A 26,246-nucleotide genomic window follows, 5' to 3' on the forward strand; every position below is an offset into this window, starting at 1 on the left:
TCAGAAAAGCACTATATTTATGATTACAGTTTTATTGTAAAGGATACAAATCAGACCAGCCAAACGGACAGACATAGAGTGAGGTCTAGGAGGGAGCGAAATGCAGAGCTTCCACACTCTCTCCCTGCGGAACCAGGGTGCATCACCTTCCTGGCTCCTCAGTGCGTTCAGTGGAGCCTCAAGATCCAGATTTTTTAGTCGGGGTTTCGTTACGTAGGCATAACTGACTGACTCTCTGGCCACAGGATTCGATTCAATTTCTAGTCCCTCTCTCCTTCCTGGTGGTCAGGCTGGCTCAGAGTCCCAACCCTCCAAGGCTGATCTTTCTGTGACCAGGCCCAATCCTGAGTCATCTCACCTCTTGGCCTAAACTCAAGTGTGATCCAGGGGCTCATGAATAACAGACAGCCCTATTACTTGGGAAATTCCAAGAATTTAACATCTCCCCCCAGGAACCAGGACAAAGGCCGGGCGAAGTCTTTATTCTACAACAACCTCAAGTCCACACCTCCTGTAACTCCTACCCCTATTCAACAGCAATAAAATCCACTGGACAGGGCCCATTGCTGGCCTCAGCTGTTTTTTATGTCATTCTTAAAAATCTTTATTATAGAAACGCTCAAGCATAATCAGCGATAGAAAGAATATAACGAACCCGCACATTCCCATCAGCATCTCGCTGATTATCTGCATGTGGCTTACCCTTTCATGCACACCCCCCTGCCCTTCTCCATACCGCTCATCCTCAGATTATCCTGAAGCAAAGCCCAGAAGGACATCCTATCGTTCTGAGAATTCTTTATCAAAAGCTTCCCAGGGGGTGCTGCACCCACGGCAGTCTTCACATGGGCTATAGGCACGCTGAAATCTCAACTCCCTGGGGGTGAGCTTCCAGAGGCCCTGGGCAGCAGCCTCCCACGGTGGGCACCTCACTGGCTGACTCCAGCATACAGATCAGTACCATTTTCTACACACACTGCGATGCCAGAGAGAACACCAAGCACCACTGGATTACATTCAAGGCTTCTAAGGCATGTCATCAGCCTCGCCCTGGTATTTCTCGTGGGATTCCAAAGGTTCGTGTCCACAGCCCTGATTATCTCCTAAAGAACCAAATCTAACAAAATAAGCGGAAGGAATAACAGCTCAAATACTCCTAATTAATTAAAATCAATTGGGGGGGGGGGGTGCTGAATAGGTAAGAGATACAATGTCAGTATTAGTTATAGATTACAGATCCATTTCAGAGTAATTAAAACAGGGCAACCAAGGGGCTGGCCCGGTGGTGCAGTGGTTAAGTTCACACACTCCAAGTCAGCAACCTTAGGTTCACCAGTTTGGATCCCAGGCACAGACTCATACACCGCTTATCAAGTCATGCTGTTGCAGGCATCTCACATATAAACTGGGAAAGATGGGCATAGATGTTAGCTCAGGGCTAATCTTCCTCAAAAAGAAAAAAGCTGGGGAATCAACCAAGAAATCTTAAATAATACAGATTTGACCCTGACCTTGGGTTTGTCATGTCAGAGTGACTGGGACAGTCCCTAATACCTGAAGAGTATTTTTATGTTTGTGTTTCTGGGAATTTCTAACACGTCCCCAGGGTTCAGGGTTGATCCCTCACACACTCCAGGAGGAATCTCCTCCACGATGGGATGGGGAGAGCAGTGAGCAGAGTCATCCAATACCTCCCCATCAGACATATTCTGCAAAATGAAAAATCAGAGGGATATAAAGTTTCCTCCCACTCTAGGACTCAGCGGCCCTGCAAGGCCAGGGAATGTGAGGCTGGAGACCGCGAGGTGCGCTCCTCGATTGACATCTCCAAAGCGCCTGTCACAGAGCTCGGCTTGGGTCACCTACCTGCTCTCATAAACAGAAGGAGGAGTCTTCCCCATCCTGAGCTGTGTGTTCACCAGAGAAGAGGCCTCTCTGTGGCCCCTACTTGTGCAGAAGAGAGCCGCGGCACGACCCGAGGATAAGTCATTGGCACTCTCCTCCCCTAAGCCCGGCTGTTTCCCAAGTATGAACTGGCTTCAGACAGCTTTTTCTTTCAGAAGATCAATGAAGTTGCTTTTCATCATCTCCAAAAGCAGAGAAAATCCCCAAGGAACTCCTCTTCCCAGTAACAAAGGAAGAAAACTTTAAAGAACCACATTTCGGCTCTTGCAGGGATGTCTTCCCTACAGAGATGATCTCTCTCCCAAGGAAGTGAAAGTCCTTGGGAGAAGACACAGATCAACACATCTGCCGGGAGGGCCACGTGCTCCTGGACTGACTGGCGTGCCCTGGAATTCCAGCACAAGGCCAGAGATGCGTTATGTTCTCAAATTTCCATGTGAGAAGGTCTGGGGTCCCCCATCCTTCCCCAGTGATGACCTCTTTTGCATATCACAAGGAGCCTGACCTGAGCTCTCCTCTTGGAAAGCCCAGAGCTGGACTCATTTCACCATAAGAGGTAAAATTTCTACCACTTTGGGGATGACAACATCAGGATATGAGGAGCTTGGGAAATTCCAGCAGTCCATTCACTCCTGCCCTTAGTGGACTGGGGTTATTTTCACTGCACAGAAACACTGCAGGTAAAATAGCCCCTTGTGCTTGAGCACTGTAACTTGTTCCCTCCCTGGTCCTTAAAGTCTTCCTGAACCCTAGCCTGGTCAATCCCCCATCTGGAACTGCCTCAGACAAGGAAGAGAGCAGAAGGGGCTGGAGCCGGTGACAGGGCCATGCAAGGGCCAGCGCTGGGTCTGCAGTGCATGGCCAAGGATGAACAGGAATGCTGCTGTTTCCCAGGAGATCTGCCAGAAGGCCCTTTTGGTCATAGGTTGTCATCCCAGCAGGTGACCTAGGATGGTCCCTGAGGCAACTACACATGGTCTCTCTGCATGACACAGGCTTCAGATGTTGGGCTTAGCTGTCACTCCACTGTGTTGGCCACAGTGGTATCTAACCAGCCAGTCCAGCATCTCACAATCCTGGGGAGGGGAGGCTGTCACTGAGAAGAGTTATCATTAAGAAGGCAAGGCACTCTAGGGGCCGGCTCTGGGGCCGAGTGGTTAAGTTCGCGTGCTCCACTGTGGCGGCCCAGGGTTCGGATCCTGGGTGCGGACATGGCACCGCTCATCAGGCCACGTTGAGGTGGCATCCCTCATCTCACAACTAGAAGGACCTGCAACTAAGATATACAACTGTGTACAGGGTGGGGTTGGGGAGATAAAGCAGAAAAAAAAAAAAAAGATTGGCAACAGTTATTAGCCCAGGTGCCAATCTTTGGGGAAAAAAAAAAAGGTTGGCAACAGTTGTTAGCCCAGATGCCAATCTTTAAGAAAGAAGGCAAGACACTAAGAGCAAAATCATCACACTTCCATCAACCCAGGTCAGTGTCCCTCTTGCCCTGAGGACTTCCTTGCCCCAAAGCCTAGGCTATGGGAAGAAGGCCTCCCGCCAGGCTCCACAGCTGCAGCCAGAGGGTGGCTACGGAGATGCCTTTCACAACACTGGGGAGTGGGAAGGGTTTCCGTCCACACGGGACCTGGGTCACCTTGACCTCGAATCGCAAATTCAGCATTGGCTGATTCAGATCATGCTTTGAAGCCTTAGGCTGAAAAGGTTCCTGTTTGATTAAACCTTTCAAAACCATCGACTGGGGTGATGAGGGGTGCAGGAGACCAGGGAAGCAGGCCTGCCTTCCAGTGGAGGAGGACACGCTTCTGGGGGAGAGTCTGGTCTGGGAGGAGGTCTGCTGTCGTGGTTTCCCTCAAGCACCGAAAATAACCAGGAGTCTGAGCGCTCACCCCACGCCCGACACGTGGGTAGTGGGGGCTGACTAACATTGAAATCCCATGACTGTGGAATTTTAAAAAATCTATAGAGTACAATAGCCCTATAGAGAGTAATCAAAACACGAAAATCTGAAGGCCACTCTGGAGAGCAACCGGACATACACCAAGGGACGCAAGAAAGATCCTGCAGTGGCTACAGATTTCTCCAGGAGGAAAGGGGCAGTAAGGACTTGTCCCCAAAAGCCCCATCCAGCTGCCCAGCAGCCTGGAGAGCTACCAAAACAAGAGGGAGGAGGTCCCCCTGCCCTGATGGGCGCCGGGAGGTAGAAATGCTTCCTCACCCACAACACAATCACTGCCACCCCACCCCTTGCCTTGGCCAAATCCCTCCTCTATCCCATCTCCCCACCCTCCCACCTGCCACCCACTCCCCTCCCATCCTTTCAACTTAGGGACTCTCAGGGAAGTCCTCCGAGAGAGCTCCACCTGCAGCATTTTCACTAGAGTCTTGGGCACTCCACTGGTAGTCAGCCAGAGACATTGTCCATGGCCCGCCTACTTGGAGGAGCAGATGGACAGCGTGGCACCTGCAGAGAACACCCAGAAAGCCGGGTACAGAGCTTCAGTAAAGTCCACCTTGAACGCATACATCAGGTGGACCTTGTCAGTGACAGCGAAGAAAATGACGAAGCCGTAGTCGCAGTTGAGAAGCACACCAACCCGCGTGGCCTTGAAGGGCAGAGTTTTCTCCACTCTCTTGTGCCAGGCAGAGATCTTGGTGTTGAACTGCTCCACGCACCAGGAGGAGCTGTTGCGGCCGAGCCGGCTCTCAGGGCCCTGCCGTTGCATGCTGCCATAGCAGATGCCCACCCCACAGTTGTTCTTCCGCAGCTCAACCTCCCAGTAGTGGATCCCTTCCTTGTAGCAGTGCAGGCCCAGCACCTGAGAGCAGTATGTGAACCTCTGAGGATGGGGCCGGTAGCTCTGGGGTACGTCAGCCACAGAAGCTACGGTGTAGTTCTTTGACAGAGCCACATTGCTGTGGGCGGTGTTGCAGTCCAGGATGACTCTAACAGCATCTAAGAAAGCATTACCCCAAGGAATCAATTAGTAGGGGCTCAAAGCACTCTCACTTTTAAACTTTTCCCCAACAGGTAGTATAGTTTCATTTCTTTTATCTATCCATCCATCCATGTGTCCATCCCTCCATCCATCCATCCAGCCATCCCTCCCTCCATCCATCCACCCGGCTATCCATCTATCCGCCCAACTATCCATCTATCTATCCATCCATCTGTGCATCCATCCACAAATCCACCCATAGCTCAATCCATCTATCCATACATCCATAACTGAGGCCTAACTAAGAGTGTAAAATTCCAGAGACAGCAGGAGGAATGGGATCCAGAGTCCCAGACGAGGGACTGGCCTTGGGAAGGGACAGGGAGTGCAGGAGGAAGAGGGTATAGAATCAAATGAGATGACAATAACTAAGAGGATGAGGGAGTCCCCTCCCAGAGCGCCTCTCTTCTCTGTGAAGCAGAGGATGCTGGGGAGCACCGGAAGAAGGCTGAGGTTTCAGCAACTGGGAAGGTTTTGGAATGGCAGGGGGGTCGGCAGGAAAACCAGAGCAGGAGGGCCGGCAGTGGGATGCCCAGTGATATCTGGGGCACAGCCGCTGGCTCCAGGTGCGGGCCCAGAGAAAAGGATGAACTGGGTTCAAGCACAGCTGGGGTTGAGCCAGAATGGACAGCCAGACGAGGATTTAAAGAACTGATTATGGAATCTAGGCTGCCTACGACGGGAGGTGAAGGAAGGCAGGTGCTGACAGAAGGGAGAAAGCAAGGGTGCAACAAAGCAGAGGACAGGTGAGTAGCTGACAAGGGAGAGGCTGACCACGCTGGACAGAGGCGAGGCGAGAAACTGGGCAGAGCCACGCAGGAGAGACCGAGAGCCAGCAGGACCGCTCGCCAGAGCCGAAGTACTCACACTTCAGGAGCTCAGGTCTGGACTTGGCTAGAAAGGCCTCCAGCACCTTGTCCCTGAGAGACATCGAGTTCGCCTGTGGGGTGGTGGTTTTGGCTCCAGCTGAGTAAGAAAACAGAGAGTGGCTTCCAGAACAAACTCAGAGTGGACACCCTACTTCCCCTTGCTCACAATAACTCACCCTCCAGGCCAACTTCTTTTGAATCCACTATCAGTTCCAGGGCTTCAAAGGGAAATGTTCTGGGTGGGGCTGGAAATGAGGGAGGAGAAACATGAATTGGGGACATGACACAAAATGGACCTGATGGCCTCTGCTCCCTTCCAAGCTGATTTTCAAGAACCACTTCCACAAAACACACTCAGACAACTGGGACAACACATGTGCATCCAGACAGGGCCACAGTCATCTGATTGCCTCATACTTGTCCTCTCCTCCAACCTCAGGCCTGTCCGCTCTTCCAGAACACACTCATAGAACGCAGGCCCCGTCACAGACCCTTGACAAGACAGGTCAGCTGTCCCTGCCGGCACTGAGTTCTGTGCTCAGGCAGTCTCAAGAAACAACAGATGCAGAAACGCACAACTTACCAGGTTTCTTGGTATTCTTTTTGCCTTCTGAAGAAGAAAATTTTCAGAATTCAGATATTTTAAAGCACAATGCAATGGAACTTTCAAAACACTGTAATAACAATCATTTGCATGAATTCTACCCATAAAAATAAAGCTGGTATGTTTTGCCTTGAAAAATATAAGAGGTCAGCAGGCGAATGATTCTGTGGTGACAGAAACCCACATCAGTGGTTGAGGGGGCAGGGACTGACCAATAAGGAGCATGAAGAAATTTTCTGGGGTAATGGAAATACCTCTTTTTAAGATTTTATTTTTTATTTTTCCTTCTTCTCCTGAAAGCCCCCCAGTACATAGTTGTATATTTTAGCTGTGGGTCTTTCTAGTTGGGGCACGTGGGATGCCACCTCAACATGGCCTGATGAGCAGTGCAAGGTCCGCACCCAGGATCCAATCCAGTGAAACCCTGGGCCACCGAAGCGGAGGCACGAACTTAACCACTCGGCCATGGGACCGGTCCCAATGGAAATTCTTTATCTTGATTTGGGTAATGGTAACACACACATAGGTATTTGTCAAAATTTATCTAACTGTACATTTACAATTTGTGCATTTTACTGTAAGTGAATTATATCTTCACAAAAGAAAAAAATGCAAAAAAGACAAATAGAAAGTCAGCAAAAAAACATGCTGGCCAAGTATCACAATGGTCTTTACAAACTCTCTAGAGTGTGCACTGATGGGAACTGAGTTTAGCTAAAACAGTGGTTCTCAAAGTGTGGTCCCCAAACCAGCAGCATCTCCATCACCTGGGAACCTGTAGGAAATGCAAATTCTCAGGCCCCACCCCAGACCAGCTGAATCTGAACATTTGGGGTGGGCCCAGCAATCTGTGTTACGAGCTCCCCAGGCGACTCTGATGCAGACTCAAGTTGAAGTGGGCTACATTTCGGGTTCACTCGGCCACCTTCCCCGCCACTGGCATCAAAAGGGGGTTTGAGATCTTACCCCTGCCCGCCTACAGGAGACTTTATGTTACAGACTAGCCTTGCTCTCTCCTCTTGTCCCCAACAGACCCTCCCTCCGTCCCACCTGGCCCATTTGTCTTCACTCTTCCCTCAATTCCTCACCCTCCACTCCTCTCCTGCCCACCCTCATTGGACCAGCATCTTGGGAGGTCCCCAGGCTGCAAGGCCGGCCTAGGGCACAGAGCCCCCGCCCGGGTCATCACAAGCCTTAGGAGTCTCATCTACACTGTGACTAGTCCACCACTCCTTGCCTATTTCCCCATCTCCGCCTGGTGGCAGCATCCACAGCTCCCGCGGGCTAAGGCTGGGGCCTGTGATCTGGGGCAGCAGCAAGGGAGCTCTCAGGGGGCGTGTGGCTTGAGAAGGATACAGGCCTACAGTGTTTTTCACCTACTCTTCCGCTTCCCTTTGCCTACAAAGTGCCTTTCTACATTTTCCAGCTCAGCTACGGGTTCCCTCTCCACCTGCATCCCAGCCCTTGACTCTGCTCCAGGGATGGACTCCACACACCTGTCTGCCAAAGACAACCCAAACACAGACACAACCGACCACACAAACAAGCCCAGAGTTCTCTCACCCCCCAACACCCAGCGCTGTGGGCATCACTCTTCGGTGCACACGGACTTTTCAGGGAAGCAGCAACAGCCAAGAGTTCCGGGGCACAGTTAGGGTCTTTAAAGAGCTGTCACAATCAGTGTCCGTTGTAAATGTCACTCACAATCATCCCGCAAAGTCGATACCGTCAAAGTCCGAATTTGATAGATGAGGAAACTGAGGACCATGTGCCTTCTCAACAAGGTGACCCAGCCCCTCAGGGGACAAGAATTGATTCTCGGGGGGAGGGGGGAAGTCTTACTCTTTTTATGTATAAAAGCACAGTACACAAACAGATATACACATAAGTGTGGCATTAAAATTTCATGGGCAGGGGCAATCAGAAAAAAAGAGTCTAACGTGGCTCAGGGAGTAAGGCGACAAGAGGGCAATAGTGAAAAGCAGGTCGGGGAGCACTTAACAACAAGAGCACATTACAGCTGAAGACGGGGCAGCTCTGAGCTGCCAGCTCGGTGTAGCCTCCGCTGCTCCGGGACCACCATCCGTCTCCTCCAGGAGGCTCTGCCCAGGGCTAGAACTTGGGTGTCCTAAGTATTTCTCAAGCCAACCAGCTTGGGTGATCTTGCTGCTCCAGACAGCCCGCATATCTAATGCTGATGGGCCGGACCCCTCAGGGCCCCAGGGGAGCTCCTGCAACAGCCCCTCCAACTTGTCCTCAGGGGGTCTTGTAGCCACACTTCTCTCCAGAAGCACCTGGGCACCTAAGGTGACTTGGGATGGGTGTGCCCCTCTGGAGGTACGCGACGCCTGTGTCAGCCAGAGGACCAGCCACTCACAGCCATGCTGTTGCCACAGGGATAGCAGTGGTGTTACCTACTCAGGACATTTTTCACAGGGCAAAAGGGTTTGGGTATGAGCAATCGCCATGCTCTCCATGGTCCTTTGTCCCAAAAAGAAGGGGTCAACTCATTCAGCTGTTTCAAAGCAACCGTCAGAGCCAGCTTTGCCACAGGCGGGCAGGTAGAGGATTGGCAAAGACACTCATTTCCACTGACCTTCCCCATCCATTCATTTACAAGAACTAGAAACAGGAAAAGAGAAGGACCAGCTTGGGATTTTCCCTCTCCTCTCTGGCTTAAAACCTAGCCAAGGCTGAGTCTCCACCAGCACCCAGCTCCGGGAGCTCTGAACGCTCGCTGTGCTTCCGTTTCTTCCAGCATATGGTGGGGATGATTCCCCTCGCTCGAGGGAGCTGGGATCAGACGCCTGGCGTGTAGTGCTAGTTCCCTTCCCTCTGGTGTTCTCTCTCCCCCTGCCCCTTGACTAGGGATCGCTGGTGCAACAGGAAAACAAGTATGTGTGGCTAATCCACCAACAGCTTCACCCTCCACAGCAGAGCCACGCACACCTGTTTCAGAAGCCCTTTGGCAAGGACACTCGGCTTGCCGAGCTGAAACTCAAGCGCACCCCCTGGACTCCACAGCAAAGATTCACTACGAACCAGGCTCGGTGCTAGGCACCGTGGAGAGAGTGTTCAACGGGAAACTGCTCCAGCGCCTGCCCAAGAAAGATCACAATCCGATATGCGAGACAGATGGGATCAGCAAGGAAGAGTAAAATGACAGATTTACAAAGGGGCCCAAGGGGTGATGAAGATCCTGGGACCTAGTCAGGGGAACGAGAAGGGTGACAGGGGAGGTTGGCTGAGAAATGTAATGTTTTAACAGATCTTCAAAGGATGAGAGGAGTTAACTTGTGAAGACGGTGGTGTATGAGCTTTCCAGACAGCACGAAGGGCACATACAAAGGCCCCATGGCAGAAAGATTAGCATGTCTGAGGAACTGAATGCAGAGAGATGCATGGCAGGAGGTGGCACTTCAGGGCTGGAGAGACAGACAGGGCCTGAGGCAGGGACTTGTAGGTCAAGGTCAAGAGTCTGGTCTGTAATCTAAGAACAGTGGAAATTCCCTGAAAGGGGTGAGGGGGACAAGGTCCCAGGAGGTCAGATTTGTATCCTGAAAAGCTCTCTAGGGCTGCAGCAGCGGATGCAGACGGACTATTTAGGAAGCTGCCACAGGTGATGGCAACGGAGAGCAGGCCGGTGCTGGCTGATAGAGGACCAGGGACCTGGTCAGCAGATATTTAAGACGCAAAATCGGGGGATGGATTGGATAGGAGGGGAAGGAAAACAGATGGAAAGAGAAGTTCTAGGTTTCTCTGATGCCAAAACTAGCTACTCCCCCACCAAATACCCTGACAATCCAGCTTCCATTCAAGACCCATCTGAGTCGGCCGCAAGATCACAGCTAAACAAGCCCATCCAGAAAGGCCCAGCATAAGATCCAGCCCCCAGAAATGATTTAGGAAGGACCGCGACAATCTCAGGATGAAGCAGAGACTCCCCACGTCCCCCCAGAGGAAGGGCAGATGACCCAGGACCCTTGAACTCAAGCCCCACTGCTCCAGATCATGACCCTCCCCCTAGCCCAGAGCCCCCAAGGGACTCATCCCATCTCAGGGGGCCCAGTGGTTACCTGAGACAGGGGGCTCATGGGGCTTCTTGTCCTGGGACTGTTGGATATACCGCTTCAGCTCGTTTTTGAGGTCTAAGGTGCCCTGGCAGACGCCCTTGATCAGCTCCTGATTCAGCTCCACCTTGGGGACGTAGACTGGCTTCGTTGAGACTCCTTGCAGTTTTGCCGCTTTCTGGAACAATCCAGGGAGTTAGGGCAGGGAACTCTGGTGAAGCCAGGGCCAGGGCTCAGGTCTCATGAACTGCGGGAGGAGCTTCCCTGTGCCCAAGGGCGCTAAGTCCAATCAGCCTTCTCAAATTACAGACCAGAGGTCCCGGGGTTAAAGTGCCACTTTTAGACACAGTGATCTGGAGCGGGAAGGGCCCTGGAAGTCACTCACCAGACAGACGGGGAAACTGAAGTCAAGAAATGACAAGTGTCCTGCCAGGAACGCTACCAGTTAGTGTCACAGACAAAGTTGGGACGAGTCCCCGGACCCCCATGGATAATGCTCTTTCCTCTCCTCCAGCTGTGGCTGAAAAAGTCTGGGGCATGCAGGACCATCTCCATCCCTCGAGGACCAGCTCTGAACACACGTTCTGAACAGACAGGGATGCCTCAAGGGATGCGGCTGGGGCACATCTGACGGAGAGGGATGGTCTGACTAAAAGCCCCAACCTTGAGACAACATCAGGTCAGACAGTATCAAGAGGCCCACACATGGGCCTGAATCCTTCTCAGAGAGCTTGGTGCAGCCACTGCACAAACAGGAATGAGCACCTTAGAGGAAACTGAATGCCACCTAGCCCGGTCACGGATAGAAGTCTGAGCAGGGAGAAGAGAAGGCTCCCTTCTCACTCCTATACCTTCCCCATGACCTGAACAAGGATTACGGACCTTGGAGGTGTCACAGCACGTCACCCAGTTGATCGGCTCACTGGAACACCCACTGCATGCCAGGCACTCTGCTTCACGCTGGACATGCCAGCAGGAAGAAGGGCGGTAAGAAGGGATGGGCCCTGCCCGAAAGGATGAGAAATCAAGCAAGATGAGATGTTGTCTAGTGCTATAGCAGAGGCTGTAGTGTAACATGCTCTGGACCACAGTAATGGCAGAACAATGGGACCCAAGGAAGACAGGGAAACTGGAGTTGCCCCAGAAAAAGGACAGGATTCCCTAGGCAGTGAAGGTCGGCCGTGGCATTCCCATGCAATGCCTGTTGAGTCTGAGGAATGGTGAGTGCCTGTGATTACAGCACGGGCCGGGGCTGGGTGGCAAGAGATGAGGCTGCTGGCAAAGGCAAGGCCTGGTCACCAAGGACCTTGTGGGCCACCTTAAGGAACATGAAGCCACAAAGGGCAGGGGGTCTGTGCTCTAGAAAGACACTTCAGGGGCCTTGCGGAGGACGATGGGTAGAAGAGGGTGGAGGCATACGTAGTAGGCAACATTCTAAGATGGCTCCCAATATTCCCACGGTGCCCCCCTGCCTGGGTACACTGCCTACATAATCCGCCCCCTTTGGAGATAGACAGGATGGTGAATAGGATAGGATTCACTCCTTAGATTAGGTTAGATTATGTGGCAAAATTGAAGGAATGCTGCAGATGTAATTAAGATCCTGAACCTGGTGGTTTTGAGTTAACCAGAAAGGTGATTATCCCAGTGGGCCTGACTTAGTCAGGGAGAACCCCTTAAAGGACAGCCTGGGCCTTCCTGGAGGTAGAAAGTCTCCACTGGCTTTGAAGTAGTGAGCTGCCAAGTTGAGAGAGGGACACATGACAAGGAAGTGTGGCAGCCCCCAGGAACTGAGAGTGGACACCAGCTAACAGCCAGCAAAACTCTGGGACCTCAGTCCTGCAACCACAAGGAACTGAATTCTATCAACATCATGTGAGCTTGGAAGACATCCCTCAGTTCCAAAAGGAACGTAGCCCACTAGCCCAGCCGACATGCAGATTGCAGCCTTGTTAGACCCTAAGAAGACAAGACTCCTGAGCCACAGAAAGTATGAGACCATAAGTGGATGTTCTTCTAAGCCACTGCATTTGTGGTAAGTTGTCAAGCAGCAGAGAAAACTAATACAGTGTGTGTCTCAGGGATGCTTACAACGATCTCTTACAGCCCCAACTCCTGGAGAGCCCCACTGCACCTATACTCAACATCAGAATGCCAGGCAGAAAGAGCATTCAACAACGCCCTCATCAAGACCCACCTCCAGAAACTCAAACTCGTCCCCCTTATTCAGGGCAAGTTCAGTCTCCTCCTTCAGATTCTGGATCTCACTCTTCTTCTTGAGGAGGACCTGGTAGCTGTGGTCAAACTTGCTGCTGACCCTCTTCTCCTCTTCCTCTATCTTTTGTATCGACTTGGCCTCCAGGGCACTGATGAGAGCTTTCATTTCCGTGAATTCTTCCCTAAGCTGCTCCATCCTCCTCTGTGTAGTCTCCTAAAAGGGCGAAAACAAGAGGGCATCCATCAGACTGGCAGGAAGCGAAGCCTGCAGGACCACGGTGGCGAGCTGTGGAGCAGCATGAGCTCTTTCCTGGACTTCATGGGAGTGCAAATGGGCACAACCACTTTGGGGAGCAAGTTGGCAATATCTGGTGAATGTGAAGGTGCTCATTCCCTATGACCCAACGTCTTGATCCAAGGAATATATTCTAGAAAAATTCTCATGAGGCCAGCCCGGTGGTGTAGTGGTTAAGCTGCTGCACTTTGCTTTGGTGGCCCAGGGTTCACCAGTTTGGATCCCCGGCACAGACCTAGGACCGCTTATCAAGCCATGCTGTGGCAGGCGTCCCACATATAAAGTAGAGGAAGATGAGCACGGATTTTAGCTCAGGGCCAAGCTTCCTCAGCAAAAAAGAGGAGGGTTGGCGGTGGCTATTAGCTCTGGGCTAATCTTCCTCAAAAAAAAAAAAGAAAAATTCTCAGACACCTGCCCCAGAGACACACACAAGAATGCTCATGGCAGCATCGTATGAATTAGCAAAACCCTGCAAACAACTTGAATGTCTACCAATAGGAGCCTGGATACATAGGCTGCAAGTTATCCAGAGGACAGGATAGTAAAGAGAAATGAAAATTAATGAACTGGGATAAATTCCCGTGAGGGACAAATAACTTGTAGAAGACGTACAGTGTCATGCTCTTTTTATAAAGATTAGAAAGAAACAGAAGAGCAGTATTTATTACTAAAGGAATGCATACATACAGAATAAAAGGATAAAGAAACACATGGGAACGAGCAAATGAATTCAGGATAGTGGTCCCTTCTGGAAGAGAGGAAGGGGGATATAAAAGGGAGAAGCAAAGTGGGGGCTTTAACTGCCTTGGTGATATTTGGTTTCTTAAGCTGGGAAGCAGTAAATTGGTAATTTTTTTAAAGAAAGAGTATAAAGTTGTTCTAGAAAATATCATCCTCTAAAACCGTCCTGTCCAATACCATAGCCACCTGCTACACGTGGCGACAAAGTACCTGAAATATGGCTAGTCCAAAGTAAGATGTGCTCTAAGTGTGAAATACACATTGGCTTTCAAAGACTTAGTACAAAAAAAGGAACATAAAATATCTCATTAGTGCCCCTTTATTGGTCATATGTTGAAATGGTAGCATTTTGGATACACTGAGTTAAAATGTATTATTAGAATTAATTACACGTGTGAACCAAATGTGCTTAGAGCTACACATGAGTCTCACATGATCTTGCTATAGGACGGCACTGCTCCAGGAGTTAGTCTCCCCTTACAGGTTGGGTAACCTCAATAGCTCAAAACCAAATACAACAGAGAGAAACACACAGGAGAGGGGCCGTATGCAGGAGAATGGCGTTCAATTATTTCTTTACCCAACTTTTGCTCTGCCACGTCCAGTGGGACAGCCAATGTCCCTGAGTGTTCTCCTCTTCTTCCTTTCAGTGACAGACCACCCCTGGAGTTTAGACGGGCAGGTGGCTGCCCAGCCACAGACTACATTGCCCAGCATCCTCTGCAGCTAGGCTTGGTCATGTGGCACGCTGTCCCCAGTGCAGTGGGAGCAGAAGCGATATGTGCAACACACTTCTTCCCTGTCCCCCTTCTCACAGGCTGGAACAAAGATGTCATGGTGACCCAGCTTCAACCAGAGAGATGAGGCAAACCCTCTATGGAGTAGTGGGGCAACACGAAGGAAAGACCCTGAATCCCTGAATGATCACGTGGAGCAGAGCCGGCCCACCAGTCCAGGGTGCTCATGTCTGGCCTTGAGCTATCACAGTGAGCAAAATAAACTTCTATCTTCTTTTAGCCTCTGACCTTCGGGGGTATCTTTGTTACCTGCCCCCAACCATACAGGGACTTTCACGTGCATCCTTTCATTTAGCCTCTAGGGCACCTTCAGAAAGTAGTTGTGATTCCGTTGTGCAAAAAGAAAAACTAAGGTTCAGATACCCGGCACCAGATCAAAGTGTTACAGACTAGGGTGTGACAGAGCTGGCATCCTCACCCAGATCTCACCTAATGAGGCCACGGCTGCCACATAAAGCTGGACACTGCAGCTCCAGGACACAATATGAAAACACAAATCCTCTTTCCGTAAAAAAGCAACGTAATCTTCTAAAAACTGTGAAACTAGAGGGAAAAAAACAGCCTAATCCTGCCTCTCCAACACTTGCACTACTAGCCTTTTACTATACTTGCTTCCAGTCGTTTTTCCTGTACTTCCTGTAATGGATTGAATGGTGGCCCAAAAGGATAAGTCCACATTCCAGAACCTGTGAATGTGACCTTACCTAGCAAAAGTCCTCACAGATGTAACTAAGGCAGGAACCTTGAGATGAGATCATCCTGGGTACCCTAAATCCAATGACAAGTGTCCTTCTTAGAGACAGAAGGGAGACGACACAGGGAGGAGGAGGCCGTGTGAAGATGGAGGCAGAGACCGGAGTGATGCAGCCACAAGCCAAGGACTGCCAGCTGCAAGAGGCAAGCAAGGATTCTTCCCTAGAACTTTCGGGGAGAGCATGGCCCCCTCAACGCTCTGGTTTTGGACTGGTGGCCTCCAGAACGGTGAGCGAACACATTTCTGTTGTTGTAAACCGACTTTGTGGTGAATTGTCACGATAGCCCTAGAAAACTAATACACTTCCTTTTTAGAAATAGAGGCACTCTAGTGAGCATACACTTCTGCTTCCCGTTTTCCTCCCACTTAAACCTAACCACTTTTTATATTACTACTTTTTAACTTTAACTGTAATTTTTAATGACCCCCCCGCCCCTAAAAGTTGGGCCTGCTTGCAGTTTTCAGTTTGGGTCTGTGAAGGCTCTCTCCTGTGCACACAGTTTTTTGTACGTTTCGCAAGGTTGACGTTTCATTCTGACACTTGCAAGCGGACCTGACACAGCCTTGTGGAGGTCAAAGCTGAGACTGTCCTGCCTGGAGGCCTCCAAGGCCGGGCTGCCGGTAGAGCCCTGTCACTCACCCGCACATCCTGCTGCCTGGCTCTCACATCCTCCAGCGCTCTCGATGCACCATTGATCTGACCGTACATGACAGTCAACTTATGCTTCAGCTTGTTCTGTGGAGCAAACAAATTAGGATGAGACAGCACTTCGCCCAGTCCCCACCCAACACCAGGGACCGTCCCCTGAATCTATCCCACAGGTGTTTCCACCGCCTGCCTGGAGCTTTTGAAAGTGTTCTCGTATTGACTGCCTCCTTCCATCCTGTCAGGGGGACAGGAAAGAAGTCACAGGATTTGGAGCAGGACAGACCAGAGTTCCAGTTCTGATTTTTCGCTGTGCAGCTATCTCTCAGCTCAGTTCCTTTGGCCAAGAAACACCTCATAGGCCTAGCAGGAGGATGAACTGAAAATGCAAGTCCTCGGCCCAGTGCCCGGATCTTGGTAAGGACAAACTGAATGCTCGCTGCTAATATGAGCTTCTTCACTAGGACCCATTTTACAGATGATGAAACTGAGGAAAGGAGGACAGCAAAGTGGCCAAGCTCACACAGAGACAGAACAGGCTGGGACAGCTGCTTCAGTAATGACAGATGAGGTCATTCCAACCAACTCCTCCACTGCAAACAACCAGAAAGCAAACAAAATACTGGAGGGGACATCTGCTAAGATATAATGGAGTGCAAACGAAGCAGGGAAGATGAGAGCCAAGATCCGGGAGAAGCCAACCCAGGGAGATAAGCCGAGCATCTGGGATGCTCTCCCAGGGCCATCTGCCGATTCCAGAAGCCAGGAAGCGGAGGGAAAAAAATCAGAGTCCACGGCTCACTCGGTAAGCCCCACAGGTGGGTACCTCCATGAGCTGCACCCTCGGACAAGGAAGAGCCAGCGGTAGAACAGCCCCCAGTCAGCTCAATCCCTGAAACTGAATCAAAGTGATTCAGAAGCTCTAGGCCCCTAGTCGCCTCCAGAAACAAGGGTAAATGATGCAGGAAGGAAGAGGATATCATCCGAGGCCTCACAGAATTCCTATACATTTTCATAATCAACAGCTGAGTGTCCTACCCCCCGCTCACGGAATACTGGCACTTAGAAAAGGGAAGGAAAATCACCAGCACCATAAGAATAGAGCCAGTGTTTATCATGGACTTACTATAGCCATCGCTCTAACGCTTTCCATGGATTAACTTATTTAAGGCTGAGGACAACACAGGAGGCAGGAGGCCCCCACCCTTACAGATGAGGACACTGAGGTACAGAGCAATTCGGTGGCTTGCCTGGGGTCACATCACTATTAACTCGTGTTACAGGAGCCTGGCCTTACCCAATAGGCACATGAAAAGATGCTCATCATCGCTGATCATCAGGGAAATGCAAATCAACCCTACACTAAGATATCACCTTACACCCATTAGAATGACGAAAATATCTAAAACTAATAGGAACAAATGCTGGAGAGGTTGTGGAGAAAAAGAAACCCTCATACACTGCTGGTGGGAATGCAACCTGGTGCAGCCACTATGGAAAACATTATGGAGATTCCTCAAAAAATTAAAAATAGAACTACCATACGATCCAGCCATTCCACTACTGGGTATCTATCCAAAGAGCTTGAAGTCAGCAATTCCAAAAGTCCTATGCACCCCAATGTTCGTTGCAGCATTATTTACAATAGCCAAGACATGGAAGCAAGCTAAGTGCCCATCAACAGATGAATGGATAAAGAAGATGTGGTACATATATACAAGGGAATACTACTCAGCTGTAAAACAGAACAAAGTCATTCCATTTGCAACAACATGGATGGACCTTGAGGGAATTATGTTAAGTGAAATAAGCCAGTTAGAGAAGGATAATCTCTGTATGACTCCACTCATATGACGAATTTTAAAATGTGGACAAAGAGAACAGATTAGTGGCTACCAGGGGAAAGGTGGGGTGGGGGGTGGGCACAAAGGGTGAAGTGGTGCACCTACAACACAACTGACAAACAATAATGTACAACTGAAATTTCACAAGATTGTAACCTATCATTAACTCAATAAAACAAAAAAAAGAAGAAGAAAATATGAGCCCGGCCTTACAATTACAGGCACAGGTCCCAACTGAGAATGCTGGAAATTTCTAGAAAAAAAACTTGAACTTCCCCTAACTAGCTGACTCAACATACTGTGGCCCTCCCCTCCACTTTCCTGCCTCTCCCACTCCACTCGAGCATTCAGGGCTGAACCTGACCTTGACTCTGGATTTGAACAACCCAGTGACAGTCACTTGTAGGGCCAAAAACAGAAACTAAGGCCACACTAACCCCACCCCAAAGGCCCAAGTCACACAGGATGTTTCAGATTCAACCTCTGTGACAACGCCCTCTGACCGGGCCTCTAACAGTGGCCAAGATAAACTATGGGCCAAAGGCAGAAGGCTAGGCCCAGCCAGATCCAGCCTTGAAGGTCTCAGAGCTGGAAGAGACTCCAGAACACCCAGGGGCTGAGAACTGTTGCACCTCCAAGAGTCACTGTTAGCAATGCACCCCTGAACCTTACTATTTCAAAAGATTTTACCCACAATTAATCAAATGCACAGGACAGCCCCCTGATGGTAGGGAGGGGCCCTCACAGCTCCACGCAAAAGGAAAGTGGCCCGAGGACTTCGACAGACATGACAATCTCTCAATCAATGGTAGAGAACTTTATAAAGTCTGAGGATCCTTCATGGACTGGGGGCTTGGGGCCTCCACATGGGAGGCACCAGAGTCCTAAGTCCACCCCACACCAGGGGCTGAGACAGGCCGGCCACCCACAGCTGGGGCTCTGCCCAGCTGGACCTGGCTCTGCCACCAGCAGTGAGCAGCAGCAAGGCGGGAGCTGGCAGGGGAAGACGAGGATTAAAAAGCCAAGTGTATAGGGCACACAAATAAACTGGGCACTGACTGCAGGCTCCCGGCCCTGGAGGCTGAGAAAGAGTGGAGGCTCCGGGCCAGGCCGAGAAGGGCCCTCCTGCCCACACTTGCCTTCTGTCTCCATGGATAAGAACTCCTAGAAGGGCCTTTCGGCGGAAGCTAGGCTGCCCTGGTCCTCAGGGGCTGAGGCAAAGAAGACCTGGGCAGCCTGACCTACTCCGCCCAGAAAGCTGTCCTCTCCCCTGGGCCTGAGTAGCAGAAATGACGGTGGCGGTTCTTATGGAGTGTTTGCTGCCTACGCTGTCTATAGATGCCTCATCTAATCCTGCCCATACCTTCTGAGATAGGGACTACTGTCACCCGCTTTCAGGATGTCCCAGCTAGGAAGCAGAGCCAGAATTCAAACCCAGGCCTCAACATCCAGCTCTGCTCGGAGCCCGGGTCGACCAGCCACGCTGCCTGACACTGGGCCTGACACGGAACACTCACCACACAGCTCGTCCCTCCAGAGGCTCCCAACCACCTTGGAGGAAGGGAGGGCACGTCATTAACCTCATTTCACAGATGAGGAAGCCAAGGCTCAGAGAACTGCCATCACTTGCCCTAAACCACAGGCTGATGTGAGGCAGAGCGGGGCTCCTGGCTCCAAAGGCCAGGCAGGTTCTGCACGGTGACGGGGGAGACCCAGGTGGCTGCACCTGATGTCAACTCTGTTGTGTCTCAGAGGTGACCTTTCAGGCCATACCTGGAGGTCTGGCTCCTGAGACTCGGGGAACAAGTCTAGAGGAACCCAGCTCAGACCAGGAGAAGCAGACCAGGCTGGGGAAGGGCTATGGCCAGACGGGAGCAGGGCCTGCATCCTCGTCCTGGCGCCACCGCAAACCTCCCGCAGGCCTCACGTCTCCTTTGACAACACAAGGACAGCCCTTGTTCTCCCTGACATTGCTGCAAGAACGAAAGGAAATCAGGCCACGCTTAGGAGCCTAGACTGACAGAGCAAACGCAGTCTGATTACACCTTTCCAGCCTCTGCCTTGGGCCCACAGGGAAATTCCGATCCCCCAAACCACTCCGATCATCACAGACCCGGAAGGCCCCTTAGCAATCCTCCTGGTCCCACCTCCCTCCTTGGCTGATGACCACTCGGACCCAGGGGCCACATCCTGGGCTCAAAGTCGCACTGCCAGGAAGGAGGCCTCTATGGTGCAAGAGTTCGTCTCCACCTGGGGTCACATCCAGGGATTCTGGGGACTCTGCCGACCCTCCCTCTCCTCACCATCCTCTCTGGTCACTGCAACCTTCCAGCTGACCACAGGCTTTTGCTCACGTGACCTCAAACCTCCAGGAATGTCCCATGCTCTGGACTCTGCACACTCGGACAGCAGGCTGGTCCATGGGGAGAAACGCAAACTGGAGTGGAACCAGCTGGGGTCCCAGTGCCCACATGGCCTCTTACTGGCTTAGCTCTGGACCTCCATTTCTTCAACTGCTAAATGGAACTAATTATACCCACCTCATGTGCTGCCAGGTTTTAATGAGGGAACAGAGGCATGAACCTCCAGGGCTCATAGTCGACGTTCAAAACCCTCTACCAACCACCATCAGACAAGTACCAGGCTTAAGGCAAGCATCATCTGTGTCTTTGCTGGTCCCCTGCGCAAAATGGGGAGTAGAGGGTGGGGATGGGCCACGCGGGAGAGAGCAGTGCTGTATGTTCTCCCAGCCCCTTTCTACTGTGACATCGGGGACGTTCCTGGCCCAGCGAGGAACCCAGGCGATCCAGGGTATGCCGGCATGCCAGAGTGGCACAACCCAGCAGGCCCAGCAGGCCCAGCAGGCCCAGGCTGCCCCTCTGCGCCCTCACCCACCACCCCTACCTCCAGGTCGGCGCTGGCCTGGCTCAGGGGCGCAGGCGAGCAGCTCTTGTGCTCCACCAGGCAGATGTGGCAGATGCACTCGCCGTGCTCTGGGCAGAAGAAGTCCCGCAGCCGGTTGTGCTGGGGGCACTTGCGGCGTATCAGGTCTCCGATGGGCGGCTGCAGCGGGTGGTCCCGGAAGGCTGGGCTGTCGAGGTGCGGCTGCAGGTGCTCCTGGCAGAAGGAGGCCATGCACATGAGGCACGTCTTGACAGCGGCCTCCTTCAGGCAGTGGTCGCAGATCACCTGGGCGACGGGGTCAGAGACCTTGGCGGGGGTCTTGGCGCCGGCCTTGACCCGGGTGTGGGCGGCGCCACCGGCGGGCGGCGTACAGCCATCGGGGAGCTCCTCCGGGGTCAGCTTCGCCTGCAGGAACTGCTCCACCACCGCGCACAGCACCGTGTTCTTGCGCAGCTGCGGCCGAGCCTGGTAGACGGTGCGGCACTGCGGGCACCCGTACGGCGCGCCGCGGGAGGCCCACGACGCGTCCAGGCACGCCCCGCAGAAGTTGTGGCCGCACGGGGTGGTGACCGGCTCCTTGAAGGGCTCCAGGCAGATGGAGCACGACAGCTCCTCGGCCAGGGTAAACTGCTCCGTCATGGTTCTCCTGGGGCGAACGAGGGGACGCGCTGGAACCACGGCCGCGACTGCTGCACTGTCGACCCGGGTCGCCAGGAAACGAAACTGAGCGACCGGAGGGCAGGTCCCCACTACCTTTCAGAAAGTCACCTGAGGGCAAAGGGCGGGCCGGGGCGGGGGAAGGATGGGCGAGGGGGTGGGGCGGGCCTGTCAGGGTACCCGGGGAGCCAAGGTTCTGCGGTCCGAGTCGAACTAACGGGGCGCTGAGCGCGGTTTCAGATGATCCTCCGACCCCCCAGGAGGCTTCCTAGGGTGTCTCTGCGGATGAGGAAACTGACGCGTCAGGTGGAGAACCCTGGATCCCGGGGTCAGAGGCAGGATCCAGCCCGGCTTCTGCACTAAGGCGCCTGCAGCAAGTCCCTTCCTTCGGAGAACTCAGCCAGACCGGAGACGTCCCACCGCCCCCGCGGGCCAGGCTGTCATATCAGGACCCGCCTTATCAAATAACCGGAGCAACAGTTAAACGACGAACTTTCTCTTACTTTTTAAATCCTTCCTTCCTGTTTCCTGCTCCTGGGCTCTGGCGTATTGGCATACGATCCCTGATCTCTATAGACTGGAGTCCATAATCACACACTTATCCTTAAATTTGGTGATTTCTTCCCATACTCCCATGTAACAGGCTTTTTTTTTCTCCATTTCTACTTCGCTGCGGTTTGGAGACATTCCGGTTTAACAAAGGTTTTCTCTCAGCATACACACTTGCATTTATACACACATGCACTCAAAAAATAATGTTGGCATTACAGATTTTTCTGAAAATTGTATGTTTAGATTTTTTTCTTTCATTTTTCAGGCTGTGTTTTTCCCCCTCTGGCCTGGATGCAGGAAAAGTGGGTGTACAGGAGGTGAGAAGTGTTCAAGAGAGGGGATGGGGGACAAAGAAAAAGACAGTGTTTTGGGAGGAGTTAGCTGGAGTTGGCAGTGGGGACAGGGTGGGCAGCAAAAAATGAGAAAAAATGTCTTAGACTACCACTAAAGGTAACAGCTACCACTTATGGGGCACCTACTGTGTGCTAGACAAGTCACACATATTCTCTCTCAGAATCTCTATAAGCGCTACAAGACAGAAGTCATTACATCCATTTTACGGAGGGGGGGTGGGTGTCACATATTTTAGACAAAGTAGGACCGGATTCCAGCTCAGGATGGCTTTACTCAGCATGCTAACTCCTGGCTGTCCTACCTCTGTTCCTCCAGGACCCTTTACCCCATCTGTTCTCTCATATTGTGGTGGTAGTGTTTGCATGGGGAGAAGGAAGACAGGAGAGTGGGGGTGGGGAGAGTAGGAAATTAGGCTTTAGGCACAGTATCTCCTTTAAGTCCCTTTGAGGTAGGTGTAATTATCTCGTTTTACAGATGAGAAAACCGAGGCTTAGAGAAACTAAATAACTATGACGATAATGAATACTGGCATCCAGACTATCTGTTTCCAGAAGCCAAGCATTTCCTGCTAGAAAGTGCTGCTTCCCAAGGGGAGGGATGGAGCAGTTTCCAGGAAATAAGACCATGAAGTCCCCTGTGAGCTAGCTTTTGTGGGTGAGGTGGCCTGGTGATGCGCGCCGGAACGTTTGTCGAAGTCCCTCTGCAGGCGGAGAAGTTTAGAAGCGCTGGTTAGACAGTGAGGATGACTAGGAGGGACAGACTATGTTTTCAAATTCCATGCAGTAGATATTTACTAAGACCTGTCATGCTACACTCACTCCATTGTGGATAAAGCATGCACTTGGTATTATGTCAATCTCTTGAAATTTATGGAGACTCGTTTTATTACCCAAATGTGGTCTCTCTTGTTATCGGTTACTGTTTGCGTGGTATGTCTTTTTCCATCCTTTTACTTTCAACTTATTAGTGTCTTTGAATCTAAATTATGCCTCGTATAGACAAGGTCAAAGGTTCAGAAATAGCCAAAATAAAACCAAGGAATCGCTGAAATAGTAATTAGTAAAAATTTATTGTGCACACCACAAAAAGATAGTTTGCAAACCGGCAGCACTCAAACCAAAACATGGAATGAAGCCCACAGGTATAGTGTTACAAAGCAGCTTGTATAGTGAGAAGGCAGTGTCTTTATAGTAATTGGTAATTAAGAAAATTAGTGACTAAACTGACTTGTCAACTCAGAGACCCTTCAAGACTGGTCTCCATTTGCTTTTGGTTTTAACAACAGCATAGGGTCAGATCATGTTTTTTATGCATCCTACCAATCTCTGCCTTTTAACTGGAGCATTTAACCCGTTTACACTGAATTATTGATAAGGTAGGATTTATATCTGCCATTTGCTATTTATTTTTATGTCTTACATCATTTTGCCCTTCTCTTTCTTCATTACTGCCTTCTTTTGTATTAAGTTTTTTCTAGTCTACTATTTCATTCCTTTGTTATTTCTTCAAACATTCTATGTGCCCTCCCTCTCTCTCCTCTCCTTCAGGAGCTCCCATCATGTGGATGTTGGTAGGATTGTTGGTGTGCCCGGGTCTCTGGGGCTCTGTGCAGTTTTCTTTATTCCTTTTCTTTCCATTTCACAGACTGGATTACCTCAGTTGATCCATATTCAGATTCATGAATTCCTTCTTCTGCCTGCTCAAATGTGCTGTGGAGCCCCTCTAGTGAATTTTTCATTTCAGTTACTGTACTTATCAACTCCAGCATTTACATTTGGTTCATTTTTCTAAAAAAAATCTATCTTCTTACTGTTATTCTCTATTTAGAGAGACATCATTCTCATACTTTCCTTTATTTCTTTAGACATGGTTTCCTAATGCTCTTTGAACACATTTAAAACAGCTGATTTAAAGCTTTTGTCTAGTAAGTCCAACATCAGCACTTCCTCAGGGGCAGTTTCCACTGATTGCTTTCTTCTTCTATGGGCCATTCTTTCTTGTTTCTTTGTATGTGTCACAAATTTTTGTTCAAAACTGGACACTTAAGACAATACAGTTTAGCACTGTGGACACCAGATTCCCCTCTCCCCAGGGTTTGTGGTGGTGGCTGTTTGTTGCTGTTGTTACTTGCTTAGTGACTTTGCTGAATTAATTCTGTAAACTCTGTCTTCTGTGTCATGTGTCGCTACTAAAGTCTAACTCAGTTAATTTGGTGATCGGCTAATGACTGGATAGACATTTCCTTAAATGCCAAGAGCCAGTAAGTTTCCCAAGGGCTTGGAGTTGTTTGCAGACTATTGGTTTTCAAGACACCGTGGAGTTTGGGGTGGGGGCAATGAGAATAGGGAAAGTTAAAACACCACAAGGCTTGCTGTTCTTACCAAGATTCGGCCACTTTTCTTGAATAAGCGTTCCCTGAATTGTTGCAAGCTCTTTCCTAATTTCCAGATTTCTGAAAAAGTTGATCCTGATAATTTTTGTTACTTTTGTTTTATGGAGGTAGAATTTTCAGAGGTCCTTTTTCTACCATTTCTGCTAATGTCATCATATTATTCTTTTAATGTCAGTAGAATCTGCAGTAATAACTCCTCTTTCGTTCTTGATATGAGGAATTTGTGTTTTCTTTTCTTTTTTCTTGACTAATCCATCTAATAGATCATTAATTTTATTACTTCTTTCAAAGAACCAACTTTTGGCTTTAATTTCCTCTGTCATTTGCTCTTTTTTTCATTGATTGCTTCTCTTATCTATTATTTCCTTCTATTTACTTTTGGTTTAATTTGTTCTTATTTCCAAGTTTATTAAGTTGCAACATTAGATCATTATTGTTAAACTTTCTTCTTTTCTAATATAGGTGTTTAAAACTATAACCTTCTCTCTAAGCACTGCTTTAATTATATTCCACAAGTGTTTTCATTATCGTTCCATTCAAAATATTTTCTAATTTCCATTGAATAGTCATGAATCACTTAATGATGGGGATACAGTCTGAGAAATGCATTGTTAGATGATTTTGTCATTATGTGAACTTACACAAACCTAGATGGTAACATTTACTATACACCTAGGCTATACGGTATTAATCTTATGGGACCACCATCATATATGGTGTCAATTATTGACTGAAATGTCATTATGTAGCACATGAGTATAATCTTTTCTTTGATACATTAGCTACTTAGAAGGATACAGCTTTGTTTCCAAAAATCTGGAGCTTTCCTGGATATCTTATTGTAATGGATTTCTAATTTAATTCCATTTTAGTCAGCTCTACTATCTAAGATGTCTGTCTTTTGAAATATGTTGAGATTTATTTAATTGCTCAGCATTTGGTCTATCTTAGTGAACATTGCTAATGCACTTAAAAAAAACCGTATGTGTTGGGGCTGACCTGGTGGCATACCAGTTGGGTTCACGTGCTCAACTTTGGCAGCCCGCGTTTCGCCAGTTCAGATCCCAGGCGCAGATTCACACACTGCTTATCAAGCCATGCTATGGCAGGCATCCAACATATAACATAGAGGAAGATGGGCACAGATGCTAGCTCAGGGACAATCTTCCTTAAAAAAAAATGTGTTTTGCAGTTGTTGAATGTATAAATCTCGATTATACCAAGGTTCAGATCTTCTATATCCTTCTCAACTTTTCTGTGTAGTTCTACCAATTTCTGAGAGGACATGTCAATTTCTTCAATGTGATAATGAATTTGCCTATTTCTCACTTTGTATTTGTCCCTTTTTTCTTCATGTATTGTGAAGCTTTGTTATTAGGTGCTATTAGGGGTTTAATTGTATCCCCCCAAAAATATGTTGACGTGCTAACACCTGGTATCTGTGAATATGACCTTATTTGGAAATAGAGTCTTTGCAGATGTAATTGATTAAGATGGTGTCATTAAGGTGAACTCTAATGGAATATGACTTAAGAAAATGCCATGTGAAGACAAACACACATCAGGAGAGAACACCATGTGACAATGGAGGCAGAGATTGAAGTGCTGTACCTGCAAGCCAGGAAACACCAAAGACTGCT

The 26,246-nt window shown here is 49.8% G+C and overlaps 1 protein-coding gene and 1 long non-coding RNA gene across 3 annotated transcripts; one reads left to right on the forward strand and one right to left on the reverse strand.

Moving 5' to 3' along the window:
• On the reverse strand, nucleotides 1–21,718 carry LOC103546322 (E3 ubiquitin/ISG15 ligase TRIM25). Of its 2 annotated transcripts, XM_070560778.1 has the most exons (8): nucleotides 20,652–21,718; nucleotides 15,898–15,993; nucleotides 12,651–12,884; nucleotides 10,460–10,631; nucleotides 6,363–6,389; nucleotides 5,956–6,024; nucleotides 5,778–5,876; nucleotides 1–4,867 (listed from the first exon to the last, which is right to left on the reverse strand). In XM_070560778.1, the coding sequence occupies exons 1-8, from the start codon at nucleotides 21,288–21,290 to the stop codon at nucleotides 4,344–4,346; spliced, it is 1,860 nt and encodes a 619-aa protein (XP_070416879.1). In that variant the 5' UTR covers nucleotides 21,291–21,718; the 3' UTR covers nucleotides 1–4,343. The 2 variants fall into 2 exon arrangements, with proteins under 2 accessions (XP_070416879.1, XP_070416881.1); XM_070560780.1 differs by lacking the exon at nucleotides 6,363–6,389.
• Nucleotides 21,137–26,246, forward strand: LOC139073926 (uncharacterized). The gene is made up of 3 exons (XR_011523116.1): nucleotides 21,137–21,273; nucleotides 22,126–22,177; nucleotides 26,114–26,246. It is a non-coding gene; the product is annotated as an uncharacterized lncRNA (long non-coding RNA).

This window comes from Equus przewalskii, chromosome 10 (genome assembly GCF_037783145.1).
Source record: "Equus przewalskii isolate Varuska chromosome 10, EquPr2, whole genome shotgun sequence".
NCBI classification, from domain to species: Eukaryota; Metazoa; Chordata; class Mammalia; order Perissodactyla; family Equidae; genus Equus; species Equus przewalskii.